The 20894-nt window shown below is 36.4% G+C and overlaps 1 protein-coding gene across 1 annotated transcript in view; it reads right to left on the bottom strand.

The window, feature by feature from the left end:
* LOC119839054 overlaps window positions 1-15041 on the bottom strand; it is a 30161-nt gene extending 15120 nt beyond the window's left edge. Inside the window, exons 1-15 of the mRNA XM_038365227.1 lie at window positions 14977-15041; window positions 13842-13883; window positions 12726-12910; window positions 11484-11576; window positions 9701-9823; window positions 8252-8392; window positions 7485-7606; window positions 7003-7159; window positions 6284-6378; window positions 4629-4797; window positions 3935-4187; window positions 3278-3441; window positions 2436-2656; window positions 1653-1854; window positions 1157-1294 (exon numbers count right to left, since the gene is read on the bottom strand). Of these exons, the coding sequence (XP_038221155.1) occupies window positions 1157-1294; window positions 1653-1854; window positions 2436-2656; window positions 3278-3441; window positions 3935-4187; window positions 4629-4797; window positions 6284-6378; window positions 7003-7159; window positions 7485-7606; window positions 8252-8392; window positions 9701-9823; window positions 11484-11576; window positions 12726-12910; window positions 13842-13883; window positions 14977-15010 (2139 nt within the window). The 5' untranslated portion in view covers window positions 15011-15041. The remainder of the gene's footprint in view (window positions 1-1156; window positions 1295-1652; window positions 1855-2435; window positions 2657-3277; window positions 3442-3934; window positions 4188-4628; window positions 4798-6283; window positions 6379-7002; window positions 7160-7484; window positions 7607-8251; window positions 8393-9700; window positions 9824-11483; window positions 11577-12725; window positions 12911-13841; window positions 13884-14976) is intronic.
* Window positions 15042-20894: the final 5853 nt, after the last annotated feature.

The raw sequence follows: 20894 nt of genomic DNA, 5'->3' as shown, positions 1-20894 counted from the left end.
TAGTCATAAATGTTAAGAAAACAAAAATAATACACGTGCACTCGAGTCAATTAAAAAACACAAATAAATTTAAAATTAATATATTAATATATATAAAAAAGCACATAACCACGTATGTCTTCATAAATCTACATATCATAATTCGAATTGCTCATGCGAATGTGTAGACCAGGTGCCTTATTATACTTATTTAGGGCTAGTTGTTGATTATAGATTTAACTGGAATCATCATATCGATTCTCTGTGTGATAAACTAAGGGCCATACTCTCAAAACTATGTATTATAAGAAATAAAGTTCCATACAAAATTCTTCTTTGCATCTATAAATCTCTGGCAGAATCCATAATACAGTATGGTATCACAAGTTATGGACGCACTTTTAATACTAATATCGATAGAATTTTAAATTTGCAGCTAAGACTAATCAAAAAAATTATACCAATTAATATTAAAAACCAATTTAAAGATAATCCTCTACAATTATTCAACTATTGTAATGTACTGCCGATAAAACAAATGTTCCAAATGTATTTTCTCATTGAACACTATAATAATGTTAATATTCAAATTCCAATTTCACATCAGTTTGCTACCAGACAAATGAGTAATAATAAATTAATTATTCCCAAAGTACACAATTTTTATGGGAAACGCACGGCAAATGTCTTACTGCCCACTATATTAAACTCAATACCACAATATATTATGAAAGATATAAATACTAAAAACTACAAAAGAATTTATAAAAAATATTTTCTGAATATATCGAAACACCAAAATGATTAAACAATAAATAGCATTGAACACTCTGTATTTGTATGTAATATCCAGATAAGGAACCGGTTTATGTAGGCACTGCTTTTGTCTTTCTTGCGAATAACAAACGGCGATTATGCGACTGTGAGCGTTGTTACAAACCTCATAAGGTTTCACAGCGCAAAATATTTTGTAAAAAGTGTTTTATTTTCTGTACTAATAATAAATAAATAAATAAATAAATAAATAAATAAATAAATAAATGTAATGACTTGCGTAATAGGATCCTTTATATCCCGATTAAATGCTCCTTTGGAATACAAACTGGAATCTGGATATCCGGTCTTTGATGATTTTTTAGTGTTTCTTTTTTATTATCAGGTACGAATACTATCTTACCTCTTGCGGTGTTTTCAATTTCCATATCTTCATCTTTTCCAAAACTTTTACCAGCGTCTCCACTTTCAAGTCTTTCACATTCAAATACCTCATTTTCTTGAACATATGCGACGAAACACCCTCCGCTATAAAATATACCTAAAAAAGGTGGTCTTTAAAAAAAATGGTTACATATGCCGGTGTGAGCGATAGGTTAGTTAGGTCAGAGTAATGTCGGTTTTAGTATAAGCGTTATCATCAGTATTGATCTTTAAACCTTTCTTCACTCTTCCTAGTTCATCCTTTATTGCCCTTGTCTAAAACTCCCTGATCCTTTACCCCTTAAAAGCGGACAAAGCATTTGCATCATCCTTGTCTCTGCGAATGTTTATGGGTCGTGGTGATCGCTTACCATCAGGCGAACCACCAGCTCAGATGCCCGCTATGACATAAATAGGAGTCCCAAATTTCAAGAAGTCGCTAACGCCATAGAACACACCAGTCGTATATTACTCACAGCGGCTTGATACGGTCTCCTTCCACCAGAGCTGATGGTAGCACTTGCCATGGCCGGCATGGCGTTGGATTCCTCACCAATGCTGAACATTTGGAAGGCAGCACCGTTCTCATCACCGTTCGTGATGATGTAGTTATTGGTCGCCCAGTATGTGGTGTCCGGGTTGGTGACTTGCTTCGCCACGAACGGTACGTAATAGGACCTGTAAAGTTTGATAAGTTTAGAGGATGTAAAAAGAATTATATATAATAAGAATAGCATTAAGTTACTGGAATGTCTCATACTTAGAATATTCTTAGAATTCTAGCATTTGGTACTCTCTTATACAAGGAAAGCAAACCTGAGGTTAAAGCTTCAAACATTATTGAATTAAATAAAAATACTTTATTGTACACCATAAAATACACAATTAAAAGAGACAGAAGGTAACTTAAAATGTACAGAGAGCAGATAAGCAATCTCTCCCAGACAACCAGGAAAAGAGGATAAAAAGTAAAGTGGTGGTGTAATACAACAATTCATTGAGATATAGTAAGTTATATCTCAAATAAGCACTATTGTTATGACCCTTACGGCAAAACATAATTATTTTAAACAAACAAAAAACTTAACCACCTATAAATAGTCAGAACTAGACATTTAAAAGAGACCACATGGGAAGGCAGTACTTTTCAAATGAAAAATTCGTCAAAATCTCCAATTTCACGCTCATCTAGCGAACTGGCCCAAATGATTCCAAAGCGTGCTCGACTCCCACACTCAATATGAAACACAAACACTTACGCAGCGCTATATCCCTCAAAATACTTATTGGTCTCCAAGCTTTTCACGGTTGTATACCAGAACCTCTTGAGCTGGTCATCTTCAGAGCTGGTAATGTAGTTGTGGATGAAGAGGAAATCCGTCGCTCGGATATCAGAGCGCAGGATTGCGTGCAACGCCGCGATGCGAAGTTGTATGTGCTCAGAATCGTTGGTCAGGATTGGGAGGCTTATTTCTAGTGCCTGAAATTTATCCATGTTATTATTAAGTTGAAAAATTTCTCAAGTGCCAGTCGAAATACCATACTAATGACATTGCTAGACGTAACTCGTTTTTAACGTGAGAGCCTGACGCTGCGGTTATGACACCGCATTAAAAATACCAACAGTAATTTGCCACCCTCTGCAAATGTTCATTAGGTAGCACTTACCACCAGGCGGCCCACCAGCTCCTTTACTAACCATGACTTAAACTGGGCTATGACATGAAAAAAATCTAGTAATGAAACAGACATTATTTTGAGATTCATCTCCTTTATAACGATTCTACGTTAACAAATCTAGTTAAAAACTGTGGGCTTAACGTTAAATACAGTTTATTCTCCGTCATTTAATGTTATTAATAAAAATTCTGAAGTTATTAATAAAGCGTATCACTACACAGTATTAAGCATTGGCGTTTTCTCTGCCTGTCCCTATGTCCATATGTATGCTTAAACCTTTAAAACTACGCAACAGATTTGTTTAATAGATGGAGTGACTCAAGAGGGAGGTTTTTGCCCGCGAAGCCGTGGGCAAAATCTAGTCTATTATATATGCCATTAAAATCATAGCTTCCCATTTCTAGTACTTAATAGAACTAACCGTATATCCCCTGGCCTCCAAACCGCAGGCGAGGGAAGCCCACAGCCTCTCATGCCGGTTCCTACTCGTATCACTATAAATGGTTCGTATATACGACTCTGCCGCATAGCCTAGACTGCATAGACCTTGCAACCATATCATCCTGTCTAGGTATTGGGGACAATCTGAAAATATATAATGTAGATATATTTGAAAAAAAATTCAATAATGAAGCGGGGATATTTTCTATTTTTCTATTTCGTATGTTTATAAGAACTTTTATGCTATAAAACAAAAAAAAAATTAAATATTAGCTGCGCCCCGCGGTTTCACCCGCGTAAGTCCGTACCCCCTAGGAATATCGGGATAAAAAGTTGCCTATACGTTATTCCAGTAATTCAGCTATCTACGTACCAAATTTCATTGCAATCCGTTCAGTAGTTTTTGCGTAAAAGAGCAACAAACACACACACATCCTTACAAACTTTTGCATTTATAATATTAGTAGGAAGTAGGAAGAATGCAATTAAACGAAATTTCAAACAATTTTATCGATGTACAATACCAACCTTATGGGTATTTAATATTTAATACTATTCATCTGAAGCTACTATACTACAACCATACTACTACTTACTATACTACTACTGACTACTATACTATAAGTACTTTACCCACCACTATACATCCGAAAGTACTTCACGACCAGATTATCAAAGTAGTCCTGTTTCACCTGGTTAGCCTCTGCAGTCTTATAGGCAAGAATGGCAAAAGACAGAATCCCAGCGTGACGTATATCCGTCGGGAAGTCTAGACCGAGCTTGGTGAATGTCTCCAGCTCTTCTAGCAGTGATTGGCTGTGGTTGCCCATGGCAACGTTGAAGGGTAGCTTCCGGATGAGCGAAAGAAGCGTCGCGTCTTCTATTTTTGACTGGAATAATGGAATATTGAAGACATTTGAGGATGATGTAACTTTTTAAAGTTGTCGTAATCGGGGCCACTGAAAACCAATTTTTGTTGATTGAGCTGAGTTGGCTTCCCTTTTTCATTAGCTCTACGGTGTTAACCATTTTTTTTATTTAAAGTCGTAATATTTAATGTTTTCTTTCTTTATTTCTAGCTAGCTGCGCCCCGCGATTTCACCCGCGTCAATCCGTAGCCCATGGGAAAATCGGTATAAAAAGTTACCTATATGTTATTCCAGTTGTCCAGCTGTCTACTTACCAAATTTCATTGCAATCGGTTCAGTAGTTTTTGCGTGAAAGAGCACACACACACATCCTTACAAACTTTCGCATTTATAATATTAGTAGGAAGTAGGATAGTAGGATTCAAATTATTCCGATGAACAAATTTTATGTTAAACGTTTACCTTCTGTTCTGTAACTAGATATTTGATAAACCTCGCGCATGCCTCACTCCGAGCATGAGGCAGCACTTCTAAGAACATATTTCTTGCCGTTTCCAGGTCGTAACTGGTACCTAGGACTAGATCTGCGAAGAGCTGCACCAGAGAATCGTAGGTAAGACGGGATACCGTGCTGAAATTTGATGATAACTGTTTTGCTTTTAAATTGCCAAAGATGAAAGTGGGTTAATTATCTCGGTGAGACATCTGTTTTGGTGATAAATGAACAATTTTTGTGATGAGACAACTATTTTCATTAGAGATCATCTATTTTTAAAGAAAATGGATTAAGAGATACAAGGTTACCGGCCTCCGGCTCCCAAAGTCACTAAACGAAACACAGTAGTATTTCCGAAATAAAAACTCAAGCCTTAATCTACCTCAATACTAAATTTCATCCATATCCGTTGAATGTTTTAAACGAATAGAAGAGACAGAGAGGCAGAGTTACTTTCACATTTATAATATTACTGGATGCGCCCTGCGGTTTCACCCGCGTAAGTCTATATCCGGTAGAAATATCGGGATAAATAGTTGCCTATATATTATTCTAGTTATCAAGCTATCTACGTACCAAATTTCATTGCAATCGGTTCAGTAGTTTTTGCGTGAAAGAGCAACAAACACACACACACATCCTTACAAACTTTCGCATTCATAATATTAGTAGGAATTAGGATGCACGCCCCGGCTCCTCCCAGGTAGTCATTTATTGTAATTAATATAACATAAACTATCCTATCTTTTAAGTTGGATCAAACTGCACGTGGTGTGCAACTTTGATTGAAATCGGTTGAGCAGTTTCGGAGTCCATGGCGGACAAACCATATGACATGTAATCTATACATATATATATATATATATATATATATATATATATATATATATATATATATATATATATATATATATATATATATATATATATATATATATATATATATATATATATATATATATATAGCTTTTGCCCGCGGCTTAACACGCGTTAAGTTCGGAGTAGTTTAATAGATATTATCTTACAAATAAGCCTTCCTCTTGAATCACTTTATCTATTACTAGCTGTCCGCCCCGGCTTCACCCATGGTACATATAAAGCCTAAATTCGCCCTCAATACTTTTATTGTACGGCATCTAAAACTAAAAGAATTCAAAACGGACCAGTAGTTCCTGAGATTAGCACGTTCAAACAAACAAACGAACAAACTCTTCAGCTTTATAATATATAGCTGTCCAGTTGAATATCTGAATTATTGCGATTAGAGTTATATATTTGAGTTTAAATAATATCAAACGAACTAACTAACCCTTCAGCTTTATAGGTATACTGGTTTGGGTGTTTCAATAAAGATATGTTACGGAACCCCATTTTTTTCCAAAATAAAATATAGTCTATGTTACTCGTGGATAATGTAGCTTTCGAATGGTGAAAGAATTTTTAAAATCGGTCCAGTAGTTTTTGAGCCAATTCATTACAAACAAACAAAATTTTCCTCTTTATAATATTAGTGTAGAAAAAAAGCCCCATCAAAATCCTTTGCGTAGTAAAGATTTAAGCATACATAGGGACATAGGAACAAAGAAAGTTACTGTTTTATACTCTCTAGTGTTATACTCACTTTAGCAGGTCGATGAAATCCAAGCTATGTATGAGAGCCTCATTTCTTACGATATTATCGGCATCGATACCTCTTGTTGCTATTTTCATTAATATCTGAAACAATAAATCGTTTGTCACTCAAAGCACAAAGAAAGATACGTATGTCTCCTTCATATGTGGGAGTCGAGCGCGCTTCGGCACGAATTGGGTCAGCTCGCACCGGACGTACCCCAGCCCCACTGAATATCGGCGTTCAATAGCTACTGTGTTTCGTACGGTGAGTGGGGGAGGAGGCCCGTATCCTTTTCCTCGCCCTACCTAGTTTATTTCCAGTCATCAATCCTTGCCTTATCCCTTTCTCTGGAAAGCGGGCAGCGTATGCGGAGAGGCACTACCTCTGCGAATGTTCATGGGCGGTGGTGATCGCTTACCATCAGGCGAACCACCAGCTCAGATGCCCGCTATGATATAATAAAATGCAAGTATACATTTATTATTCTTTATTATTTTGTTGCGTGTGTGTAAAAATAATAGCTTTTCTATAATTTTTTCTCTCTTTTGAAATAGTAATTGTAATCTCATGGTGTTTATTTACATAGGTATTTCAAGATGAGAGTGAATAGGTATCTCTCAAGCAGACCTGTCACCACCTAGATCACTTCTACTTCCCATCAGGTAGACCTGTGGTCAAATGTCTGCTTGATCTGTTATAATAAAAGGTATATAGTATCTTATTACCTCATAAGTTCGATTCTTCAAGTGTTCCTGAGGCGACGAGCGAATACCGTTAGTTGGGTCGGCAAAGTCATTGGCTTCGTACTGAATACTTTCTTTGGATATATCCAACTTCGATATACGTGGGGCTGGAGACTCGCTGTCCAGGTACAGAGAAAGCCTGGAAGTGACAGCAAATACTGATAAGATTTGTTTAAGAATTATAGATACATTAAGGAGTCCATTTAATTTAGGGGGTTTTAACCGACTTCAAAGAAACCGGAGGTTAAGATTTTCTGTCTTTTTTGGGTAGTTCAGAACTGACCTACCGGGCAGCCGGCGGTGGTGATCGCTTACAATCTGGTGAACCGTCAGCTCATTTGCCCATGATACAAACAATAAAAAAGATTCCTCGTTGAAATTTCGAATAAAAACTCCAGAATAACAGACTTTGGACTTTTTCTTTTTATTATTATATTATTATTTATATGATAATCTTGACTCACTCTGATGTAACGCTCAAAATGTGCTCATTGACTTTGTACCGAAAATCTCCCTTCATATTTAAACTTGTTAATCCATGTTCGTCCAACTCATATATCCTTTCAGATGTTGCAATGTTTTCTGGCTGAAATATAAAGGAAACTTATTCTAACCTTTATAAGCTTTATCCATGTAACATGATACTTAAGACTTGATGCTGACCCACTGTATGCGGACAGATTTAATTCACACTTTGTACACTTATCACGGATCGGTGAAAATACAATAATTTCATGACTTAAGCATTAGTGTAAGCGCAATCTGGCAAGCGGCTTCGTCTGCGTAGTCAAAGGAAAATTTCTGATTCCGTGGTCTTTCAGGGATAAAATCTATCCTATGTTTTTCCTCAAGTCTGAAGCTATATTTTTACCAGATTCCCTCTAAATCGGTTAGGTTTAAGAGTGAAGCACTAACAGATAAGCAGAGTCACTTTTTCATTTATACAATACATGCTGTTCAACCCAGCTTTGTCCGTAATACATATTATAGCCTATGCCTATGAGTGAATTGCCACTTTCTAATGGAAAAACTATTTTTGCGTTCGATCCTGTAGTTTTTGTGTGAAAACGTTACAAACATACAAAAATACACAGGTATTCCTTTGCAAATATTCGGATGAACATATAAATGAAAATTTTTTAAAATTGTTAATAGATTATAAAGTTGTTAGATTATTCATTGATGCTTCCATTGGTTCTAGAAATTTCTAGAAGCTTCCGTTCAAACTCACCACACGCCCAACACTGTTGACCCAGGGTACTGAGCTCCAGGAATACTCCATACCGCCGGAGGAAAACTGGATGGAACTGTACTTCTTGATGGAATTCCCGCGAGCCGTGTAGATCATAACACAACTCGCATAGAGGCACGGCTGGGAGGAATATATTAAACTAGCTGTAGCCCGCGGCGTCACGCGTGGTACACGAATGAGAGTGGCATATGTCCCAGTCCAGACTATAATCTATCTTCTCACCAAATTTTATGCAGATACGATAAGCTGTTCTCGCGTGAAAGAGTAACAAACATCCACACATGCTTTTTAGAAATTAAAAACTTTTCAACGGATTTTAAACGCGATTTATTCATTATATTATTAACCCAACGTTTCGTCTCCCCGTGACCACGCTCGCTGTAAAGTGTTCGAAACGTCGGGTTAATAATATAATGAATAAATCGCGTTTAAAATCCGTTGAAAAGTTTTTAATTTCTAAATGTATAATACTCGCGTAAAACCAAACACAAGAAAATACTATCCACACATGCTTACAAACGTTTGCGAAGGAACGTTACGGGTAGCGCAATGATCAATTTTTATCTTTAGAAGGTTAAAATATTTAAAAATAATTGTATATATACTTTAACAACAATAAAACCTCCATCAAATTGTCATTGCTAGAGTAAATTTAAATGGGCCTACATGGCATGAAGTAGCTAGTTATTACAATCTTCTTAATATATAAAAATCCAGTGTCATGATGTATGTTCCCAATGAACTCTTCACCAACTCAACCGATTTTGATGAAATTTGGCATTTTATATGTAATTTGGTCCAACTTAAGATATAGGATAGTTTTTATTTCGATTACTATCCCAATAATTTACAATCCTTCCTACTAATATTATAAATGCGAAAGTTTGTAAGGATGTATGTGTATGTTGCTCTTTCACGCAAAAACTACTGAACCGATTGCAATTAAATTTGGTACGTAGATAGCTGGATAACTGGAATAACATATAGGCAACTTTTTATGCCGATATTCCTACGGGATACGGACTTACGCGGGTGAAACCGCGGGGCGCAGCCAGTATATGCCATAATGAGTATTGTGTTCAGAATAAGACTATGCGATTTTCTAAAAATCTTTTGATTATACAAAAGTAAAATATGCATTAAACTCAAATAGACTGTCGGAAATGATGTTTGACGGATGACGTTTCGACACGAATTGGGCCAGCTCGCACTATGGAGAAGTGGATACGGAGGCCAATTTCCTTTTGCTTACCCTTCTTAGTCCATTCCTATCTTCATATCATCAATCCGTTTCTTCTCTCTTCCTCCTTAAAAGCGGGCAGCTCATTCACAGAGGCACTACCTCTGCTCTGTTCATGGGCGGTGGTGATCGCTTATCATCAGGTGAACCACCAGCTTACTTGACCGCTAACATAAAAAACAACCCACCTCAGTATTGGTATATGATCCCACGTCCTTCTTCAACTGGAAGTTTATAGAAATCGCCCGTTTTATATTCTTCGACCATGTTGTATCATTGCCAAAATATATTGAGCTGATAAAACCGGTTTCCTGAAACAAAATTAAGTGTATACTAAAATGCAGGTGGTAGTAAATAGTCTCTTTGTATAGTATTTAATTTTTAAGTATCATTCCCATACTTGATATCTGTGAGATGAGACTAGATGAGACAAGAGATCACTTATCTATACTAATTTTATAAAGCTGAAGAGTTTGCTTGTTTGAACGCTCTAATCTCAGGAACTTTTGGTCTGTTTTGAAAAATTCTTTTAGTTTTAGATAGCCCGTTTATTGAGGAAGGCTCTAGGCTATATATGTACCACGGCTTAAGGCGTGAGAGAAAATGTCGCCGTCTATAGTAGTCTTGTCTATTACTGTATTAATTATTATTTAATTATGCTGAGTAAACGTCAAATTACAGTATTCCTCCAATTGATTATTATCCATAAAAATTCATTAATTCAGTTCAAAAAAAAGATTTTATGTTCAAAAATAAGCATATTTTTAACACATTTTTATAAGCTTCCCTTTAATGTTTATACGTACTACTTTAGACTTTTCTTTTTTTATTGTGGGAGTCGAGCACGCTTCGGCACGAATTGGGCCAGCTCGCACCGGGGAAGTACCACACCCCTACAGAAAACCGGCGTGAAATAGTGGCATGCCACTGTGTTTCGTACGGTGAGTGGGGGAGCCGGAGGCCCGTTTCCTTTTCCTCACCCGTCCCAGTCCATTCCTTCTTTCCAGTCGTTAATCCATTCCTTTTCCCTTACCCCAAAAAAAACGGGCAGCGCATTCGCAGAGGTCCTACCATTGCGAATGTTCATGGGCGGTGGCGATCGCTTACCATCAGGCGAACCACCAGCTCAGTTGCCCGCTATGACATAAAAAAAAAAAAAAAAGACTTGATTGAGACTCACTTTTCATTCAAACTTTGTACACTTATTAAGGATCGGTGACAATACAATAATTTCATGAGTTTATCTTATTATTCCGATTAGGATTACCAGGATTATACAATTTCGTTACGTATACTCTTTGTAAGAGCAATTGATACAATTTTATGTACAATGTTGATCCTAATATTTGAAACGAATTTTTATGTTGTTTTTATTATTATATTAAAATGGTGTGATGTTGGTTGTTTACTTATCTTGTTGTATTCAAATACAGCCCAATCTCTACTCACATTCAAAACACTGCTGAAGAAATTTTATCTGTCTAATTAATAAATATCAAATCTACATGTTCTATTCATGCTGTCTCCGTATGTGCCTTAGTAAACTAGTACATAAGTCCTTTTTGTTTCTTTTTATTATTTTTACATATGTTTAATTTATGTATGTATTTATGTAAATATTAATGTATTTTTATGATTATACATAATATGTACTTCTGATTTGAATGTTTTATGTATATCTATTGTATATATGTATTTAAAATGTTGCAATCACACCTATTACCCATATACTTATATTTTCCACAGCTTCTCCTTGACCACCAGGTTGTCTGGAAGAGATCGCTGCCTTAGCGATAAGACCGCCTGTTGTGCTCGTGAATGTTTATGTTTTAATGTATATATGTATATATATATTTTTTTTTTGTTACTTTTTATTATCATTTGGTGCACAATAAAATGTTTTTGTTTGTTTTGTTTGTTTGTTTGTTTGTTTGTTTGTTTCTTACAAATCATAGTTTTCTATTATTTTACCTGATATTCGACTTCCCAAGGTTGAGATAGGTAAAACACGGCATCTTCTGAGTGATATGATGCGTAGCCGTTGTTTCTGCTCCACAGTGAGGCCTGAAAATCACACATTACAACCATCTAAATATGTATATCTCAAAGGTGACTGACTGACATAGTGATCTATCAACGCACAGCACAAACCAGTGGACGGATCGGGCTGAAATTTGGCATGTAGATAGATGTTATGACGTAGGCATCCGCTAAGAGAGGATTTTTTGATAAATTGGGGGAAGACCCCAAGGAGATTGTGATATTTCGGGAGGTACAGTAAAACGAACTGTTCGATGCCACGTTGCCAGAGAGAGAGAGAGAGGCGCAAAGGGCGCGCGTACTGATTACAAAATATTTTAATGTTATATGCAAAGTTAATAAAATAGGGGATGAAAGCTTGTGCCATGATAATGTATTTCTTTACGCGTGCGAAGCTGCGAGCAACAGCTAGTTTATTAATAAATTCTATTTCATTTTCGTATTCTTTAAAATTTTTTCACTTAATAATAAACTAAAAACTATTAAACAAGGGCCGCCTTCCATCGTGGCTATATTGTAATCATTGAAATAATGTTTCATATTGGTTGAGATGATTGTCATTATGGTGTGTAGTATCCCTTAGGCATATGAAACCGAAAGTGTAGATGAAATTCGATTGCTGAGGTGGTCCCGGTGGCCGAGAGCCTAGTCGTTTCGGCAAAAAGACGCGAGTTCGATTCCCGTCTTGTTTTTTATTCTTCAAAATTTTTTCATGTAAATACTGTACCTTAAATCTTTCTCTTTTTTTTCCCTCTTTTCTTCAAACTTTTCCTAAACCCACAGGTTGCCTGGAAGACATCGCTTCTTATCGATAAGGCCCCCTATTTGTACCGCTCATAATCTATTTGTGAATATATATTTTTTTGTTTTATTTTGTTTTATGTGTGTGCAATAAAGTGTTTTATTATTATTTCAGAGTAGTACCTCGCCTGCGGCGGTGTTGTTAAAAACTCCGGCTGAGTGACCAGACGGCCGGAGCCTAGGGCGACTGAGTGAGGAACCTACGGACTATCCGAGCGTTGTCCAGTAGGACTGCCCGTTGTATCCCCACCGTAATGGGCTTGACCGGTAGTTCCAACCTCCTTTAATATTGTTTTAAGGAGGTAGGAACAAGCCCATTGGTTGATACAACTATTGGGATTATCTCGGCAGACATTATTATTATTATTATACCTTCAATTCTTCTAGCTGCAATCTGATTCTGTTAGTATCATATAGCAGAACAAGAAGTCCACCGCTTAGTGCCCAGTAGCTGGCCGAGTCCAGACTTCCAACAGACACGTTCGCTTTCAGGTCATACTTGTACTGTTTCTGCTCAGGGAACATTGCATCCAGGCCAGAGCTGGCAACGAAGGTGGCTGGAATAATATATAATTTACACTGATAAATAGCGTATACGTCACTAAAAGGCCGGCAAGCACCTGTAACACCTAGTGTTACAAGTGTTTATGGGCAGTTTATGGGCAGCCCATCAGCTCCTTTGCTTGCTTTTAAAAAAATAAAACAGTCACAAAAGCTGAAAATTATAAACAACAAGCTGTCAAATAATAAAATAACTCGTAAAGTTTTTTAGGACGCTTTTATTAGCTTCACCTGTATATATGTATCATTTAGACGACTAGCTGCGCCCCGCGATTTCTCCCGCGTACGTCCGGTTCCCGTTGGAATATCGGGATAAAAAATTGCCTATATGTTATTCCAGTTATCCAGCTGTCTACGTACCAAATTTCATTGTAATCGGTTTTATAGTTTTTGCGTGAAAGAGCAACAAACACACACACATCCTTAGAAACTTTCGCATTTATAATATAAGTAGGATAGGATTGGGATTGTTAAACGAAATAAAAACTATCCTGCATCTTAAGTTGGACCAAATTACACATAAAATGCCAAATTTCATCGAAATTGATTGAGTCGGTGAAGAGATTTAGATATGGATTGAATTTTTATATATTTATTATTTATGTTACGTTAGAGCGGGCAGGATTTAGTGGTGGAATGATGATCAGCGAACATTGGGGCGAAACCGCGGGGCGCAGCTAGTTGTAAAATATGTTAGAAATTAAAACAGTGTGTTTAGTTTACACTACATGCATAGCGAACATTAGAAGAGGTAGGGGCACTCCAAATGCACTGTTCGATTTCCTAATACTATAAAGAACTTTTACGATTTTGTATATTTGTAACGTCGTCACGTAAAAACCACTCTAATCAGTTCAGCGGTTGAGGCGTAAAGACAGACAGACAAAGTTACTTTCACATTGATAATATTACATATTAAATACTTACCAGCCAACAGCACCAGCCCACAAGTTAACATTGCTGCCTTTTCTGTATAAAAATAAATAATAAAGTATAAATTTAATTTTTAGTTTTATAGCATTGAAAATTTTCAAAATTTCAAAATTTCTCATAAAATTTCAAAATTTCTCATAAATAATAAAGTATTTAATTAGCATTTGTACAAGAAACACCTATTTAACTTTGTTTTTTAATTATTTATTTACTCCTCCAAGTATCAAACAAATTATTTAATTATATTTAACAATTTCACAATCAGTTCAGCCATTTCGGGGAAATAATCAATAAATCAACTGAACTTAAAATCTTCAATGATACTCTTAGGTTTTATTAGACAAGCCTCAGCTCACTACTTCGCGACTTATTCCAGGCCATAGACTATTTGAACTTTACATGGATGAGTCGAGTTCGCTTCGGCACAAATTGTGCCTGCTCGCACCGGGGAAGGTACCACACCCCCACAGAAGACCGGCGTGAAATAGCATTCTGCTGTGTTTCGTTCGGTGAGTGGGGGAGCCGGAGGCCCATATCCTTTTCCTTCCCTTCCCAGTCCTTTCCTTTATTCCTCTCGCCAATCCTTTCTTTATCCCTTCCCAAAAAGTCGGCTATCCATTAACGGACCAAGTAACGGACCTTATGCCTCTACAAATGTTCATGGGCGGTGGTGATCGCTTACCATCAGGCGAGCCACCAGCTCAGTTGCCTGTTGTATCAAAAAACCACCAAATTTTGCCCAACTGAACCCAACTAAAGGTGAAACAATTTGAACACAGTCCAGTTGTTCTAGTAATCAGCGCGTTCACACAAACTCTAATTATATTATCAGATAAATGCTTACTGAACCGGCAAATCTTGTTCTGCCTACCCCTATAACCTAACTATATAAAAAAACTGTTTACGACCTTCTTTTAGACTTATTATATACACAGAAAATTTCCCTCAAAGCGATCCAATTTTGGTGGGAGTTGGTTATAAACGAAACGTAATTTTTAACACTCTTAGACCTATCGAATAGACATAGAAAATTTCCAGGTCTAATTTGGGGGGGTTGATAATAAACTAAATGAGGGTTTTACATAGTTTCAATACGTAAATTTAATTTAAAACCGTATTAAATACTTACGATTCGTAAACAGTTTTATTCGCACTGTTTTCATCTCAAGACACACTCACTTAATGATTGCGCACCAATATTAGACGTAGTGGAACAGGGCTGTAGCTCGATTGTAATGTCTTTAATTTATTCCGAATTTCTTGTGTTTCTTGTGTTGTAAAACGCGATATCCTACTACCCTATCCTACTAATATTATAAATGCGAAAGTTTGTAAGGATGCGTGTGTGTTTGTTGCTCTTTCACGCAAAAACTACTGAACCGATTGCAATGAAATTTGGTATGTAGATGGCTGGACAACTGTAATAACATATAGGCAACTTTTTATTCCGCTATTCCTACGGGATTCGGATTTACGCGGGTGAACCCGCGGGGCGCAGCTAGTTGTAAAATATGTTAGAAATCAAAACAGTGTGTTTAGTTTACACTACATAGTATAAAACAGGTCTCTTCCGGTGTTAAAAAATGTCGTTTTTTTACAAAGTCGTTCTGTAATATTGCACAATACATAATATCAAGAGTTCAATTCGTATGCTGCAGCTTCCTTTATAGTTTTATATATTATAATCTGCGCCCTGGGGTTTCACCCGCGTAAGTCCGTATCCTGTAGGAATATCGGGATAAAAGTTGCCTAAATGTTATTCCAGTTGTCCAGCTGTCTATGTACCAAATTTCAATGCAATGGGTTCAGTAGTTTTTGCGTGAAAGAGTAACAAACCTACACACATCCTTACAAACTTTTGCATTTATAATATTAGTGCATAGATAGGATAGTGAAAACGTTTAGTTTAAAATCCCTGAAGAACTATTCGGAGAACTTTATGCTTAGATACTATATATGCTTAGATCTTTAAAACTACACAGCTGGTTTTGATAGGGCTTTTTCAAACATAGAGTAATTCAAGAGGATTGACTATATGTATTAAACTCCAAATTTAAAGCGTACAAAGCCGCGGGCAAAAGCTAGTCAATTACAAAACGCGTCTATAATTATAAATTAAAAATTATCAAGTTACAACCGTATCTACTCACTTTTATCAGCGTTCGTTGACAAGACGTGACCTTTGACCCATAAATTAAATTCATTACCTGACCACACTAATTGACCCCTCATTTCGCGTACTATATCGCTTTTTGTATCGCGCACTGTTCGCGCGAGAGCGACGGGGCGGATCAACTTGATTGGTTCATTGTTAAACACTAGATTTTAAAGTTACTTCTGTTGAATCGGATTCTTTGATTGTTTACGAGTTTTGATGATAAATCTAAATTATAGTATATTACTATTAAATAAAACTCATAAAAAATTATATTTTCTTGTACTACGCAAATACGAAATTAAAGACTTTTATAAGACTATCAACTATCATTCATGAGATAAATTAAAAAATAGGGTATAACCCTAAAAACATTAATATTCTGTATTTGTAATCTATTTATCATCCTATCCTATCCTACTAATATTATAAATGCGAAAGTTTGTGAGGATGGATGTACGTGTATGTTTGTTACGCTTTCACACGATAACTGCTGAATCGATTGCAATTAAATTTGATACGTAGATAGCTGGAAAACTGGAATAACACATAGGCAACTTTTTATCCCGATATTCCTGCGAGATACAAATTTACGCTGGTTCACCAGCGTAAATTTGTAACCGTGTTTGTAACCGCGGGGCGCAGCTAGCATTATAAATGCGAAAGTTTGTGAGGATGGATGTATGTGTATATTTATTACGCTTTCACACGAAAACTACTGAATCGATTGCAATTAAATTTGATACGTAGATAGCTGGACAACTGGAATAACACATAGGCAACTTTTTATCCCGATATTCTTGCGGGATACAAATATACGCGGGTGAAACCGCGGGACACATCTAGTAGTAAATATTATAACAATAACTTTTCGCGCCTTCATTATTTTTCAATATTTTTTCACAGATAATACAAAATTACAAGCCAATTTCCACTGTCATTACACCCGCATGACATCAAACCGAGACTTGACGTTTGCTAAAGAGTTCCGTACATAAAATACTGGTGTTGCTAGCTTCGCCCGCGCGGTCTTAACAAATTATCATGGTACAAACTTTCATCCATTATTATACCCCCTCGGGGGTAGAATTTATCAAAATCCTTTCTTAGCGGATACCCACGTCATAACATCTATCTGCATGCCAAATTTCAGCTCGATCCGTCCAGTGGTTTGGGCTGTGCGTTGATATATCACTATGTCAGTCAGTCACCTTTGAGTTATATGTATATGTATATATTATATATTTAGAATACATGTATATATTTAGAAGTTAGATTTTGTATCATAACTAATGTCACTGAGTGAGGTTGCAGCTTTCTAATGGCTAAAGAACTTTTTAAATCGGTCCAGTGGTTTTTTCGTGAAAACATTACAAACATAGAAAAATACAACAGTTTCCCCTTTATAATATTAGTGAAGACTTACTTTATTTCTATATTTTGATCCTTTTCTCATCCGGGGACATTCAAATTGAGGCTTTATTCGGCTCCACAAACTATTAACGGATTTTAAACCCGATTTATTCATTATATTATTAACCCGACGTTTCGAACACTTCACAGCGAACGTGGTCACGGGGAGACTGAGATGTTACATGTCTTGAAGGTCATACAAAAATTGTTGTTTGCGAACTACCTCCACCTATTTCTCCGCAGTTAGTATGTTGAGTATTTTTCCGGATGTTGGCAGTATTGGCTGATAGTAAATTCTTTAATTTGTAAATCCTATCCTACTCCTACTAATTTTATAAATGCAAAAGTTTGTAAGGATGTGTGTGAGTTTGTTGCTCTTTCACGCAAAAACCGATTGCAATGAAATTTGGTACGTAGACAGCTGGATAACTGGAATAACATATAGGCAACTTTTTATTCCGACATTCCCACGGGATACGGACTTATGCGGGTGAAACCGCGGTGCCCAGCTAGTCTACAATACTCCCGTTAAATCAAACGCAATACTATATTTTAGACTTCATCAAAAACAGTTATACATTGCCATGAAAAAGGGACATACATACCAGTAAATACACGCCGCAGTGATTTGATGCACGGAACGCTAAAAAAATGAAAACGAAATATATAAAACGAGAAAAATACATTTTAAATGAACATTTTGAAATGTACCGTTTCGTTTTATTTCTCATACTGCTGCTGGTGTTTCAGCGAGGTAAGTTAATTGTTGTTAAATTGAACAGATCAGCTTTTACTTATTTTATTTGTTTATGTCATAACCGGCAAACGAGGTGGGTCGCCTGATGGTAAGCGCTTATACCGCCCATGAACATTTGATAAGGCTACTTGGAGGAGTCTCTGAAAAGTACATTTTATTAGGTGGAGGATGTAGAATTTTCTTTTATGTCATAGCGGGCAACTGAGCTGGTGGTTCGCCTGATGGTAAGCGATCACCACCGCCCATAAACATTCGCAAAGGTAGTGCCTCTACGAATGTGCTGCTCGCTTTTATGAGGTAAGGGAAAAGGAAAGGATTAAAGACTGAAAAGAAGGAATGGACTGGGATGAGTGAGGAAAAGGAAACGGGCCTTCGGCTCCCCCACTCACCGTACGAACCCACACCCCACTCACAGTGTGAAACCGGCGTGAAATAGTGGCGCATGCCACTTTTTGTGGGGGTGTGGTACTTCCCCGGTGCGAGCTGGCCCAATTCGTGCCGAAGCGTGCTCGACTACCACAATGAATCAATAAGGGGAATAAAGGGAAACATTGGGAAGGGTAAGGTCAAGGATTCGGACCTCCGACTCCCTTGACTTAAAATATTTATTTTGATAATTGCCAAACAATTTATAGTTATAAATAAAGCAAAAAGAAGAGAAAACATAAAATACGAAAAGCTCGCTTGTTCAATTTATTTATGAATAATTTACTCAGACAAATATGAAATCAGCTCCATCTTACGGTTAATAAAAATGTATTATTATAATTTTTGTTTTCTACAGATCTTTATGGAAATGCAGCTAGATCCAGGCAAAAACGGTATGTATTACTAAAACTTAATAATAATGTAACTTAATTGAATAAGTTATATCATTATATTATATATTACTAGCTTTTCGCATGCGGCTTTGCCCGCGTAGTCGCAGGAAAGACAGGCGCGGGGTTTTCCTCGCATGTTCCCTTTCCCGTGGGATCTCGATGAAAACTATCCTATGTCCGTCTCCTGGTTCTAAGCTACCTCTGCACAAATTTCCAGCCAAATCGGTTAATTCGTTCTTGACTTATAAATAGTGTAACTAACACCACTTTATTTTATGTATATATAGATTGAAAATGTTGTGTTTTAATTAATTTGTTTAAATATGAGACGATTCAAAGCGTATTTTATTTGGTTATCAGTAGGCTAGGCATATATTGACATCTAAAAATTAAAAATTTTTTAACGGATTTTAAACGCGATTTATTCATTATATTATTAACCCGACGTTTCGAACACTTTACAGCGAGCGTGGTCGCTGGGGAGTCTCCCCATGACTACGCTTTTAATTTCTAAATGTATAATACTCGCGTAAAATCAAACACAAGAAAATACTAATAATTATTTATTTCAGTAGTAACTAAATATAATTTTAGATGTATAGTGATTCAGAAGCAGTCGGGTACCCACGGAGACAGTACTGAGGAAAATTCCGGCGGCAATTCTGAGAGATTCAGGCCAGGGAAACGCCACAGTGATGCAGAGGTAAGATTTAAGTGAAGTCCCGTGTCCCCTAGTGGGGTATGGGGCAAATGATGTACATCTGTTTCACTGATCGATTTACTCTACGGATAAGGTAATCAGCCTTCTATGTCCTGCCATATTGAGACATTTTTTTGTGCGTAAGGGGTACGATTACTGACAGGTAATATATACTAGTGGCGGACCCAGGGGGTGGGTCATGGGTGGTGGTGGTCCTGGGAGGCGACTACAGTGAGTGTAGTGTAGTAGTGAAAGACGAAAATCCATTAAATGCTGTCGCTTAAGAACCACAGGACAGTTATCTAGCATCATTGTTTGATTATACATATTATAAATAGAAAAGTTTTGTATTTTTGTATGTTTGTAACGTTTTCACGCAAACACCACTGGACCGATTACAAAAACTCTTTCACTATTAGAGAGCTGCAACTTCACTGAGTAAAATGGGCTGTATATATAATACGGGGGAAGCCGGGGCGAATTATAATATAAAATTACAATGTAAAATTGATTTTAAATTTCATCAAAATCCGATCAGCAGTTTCAGCGTGAATGACGGACAAGCATCCAAACAGACAAACTTTCACATTTGTCATATTAGTGTGATAGTGCGATATATAAGTATGTAAATTTTTTTTTTTTTTGCTTTTCAGCTGCTGTCCTTAGATATCCTGAAACACGGCTTAAATCCGTTAACGAAGATCAACAATGAATTATTTAAATTAAGAAATAAACTCATTCATCATAGACTATACTAGAGGAAAAAAATATTTAAAAAAATACGCGTTTTACAGTAAATTCTCCTTCGGCAAGATTTGTTAGTAGTCATATGATGATTAATGAATAAATTATCATAAATAAGTTGTTTTTCTATTGGGTACATCTGTATGTTTGTATGTAACTGGCTAATTGGGATGATTTTGACTCACTTAAATGGACAGATTTAATTCAAACTTTGAAAACTTGTCAAGGATCAATAACAATTGTAGTGTATTTAGAAATTAAAAACTTTTTAACGGATTTTAAACGCGATTTATTCATTATATTATTAACCCGACGTTTCGAACACTTTACAGTGAGCGTGGTCACGGGGAGAAAGAGTTTTTAATTTCTAAATGTATAATTTTTTTTTTTTTCGAGGGTAGATGCTTAAAAAGAGCACACGTTTTTATCAAGACACCAAATTTAAAATAAGTATTTA

The sequence above is a fragment of the Zerene cesonia genome, unplaced genomic scaffold, assembly GCF_012273895.1.
Source record: "Zerene cesonia ecotype Mississippi unplaced genomic scaffold, Zerene_cesonia_1.1 Zces_u007, whole genome shotgun sequence".
Taxonomy (NCBI): Eukaryota; Metazoa; Arthropoda; class Insecta; order Lepidoptera; family Pieridae; genus Zerene; species Zerene cesonia.
Note: the sequence above shows the minus strand (reverse complement) of the source record. Positions and strands in the feature narration are given on the sequence as shown.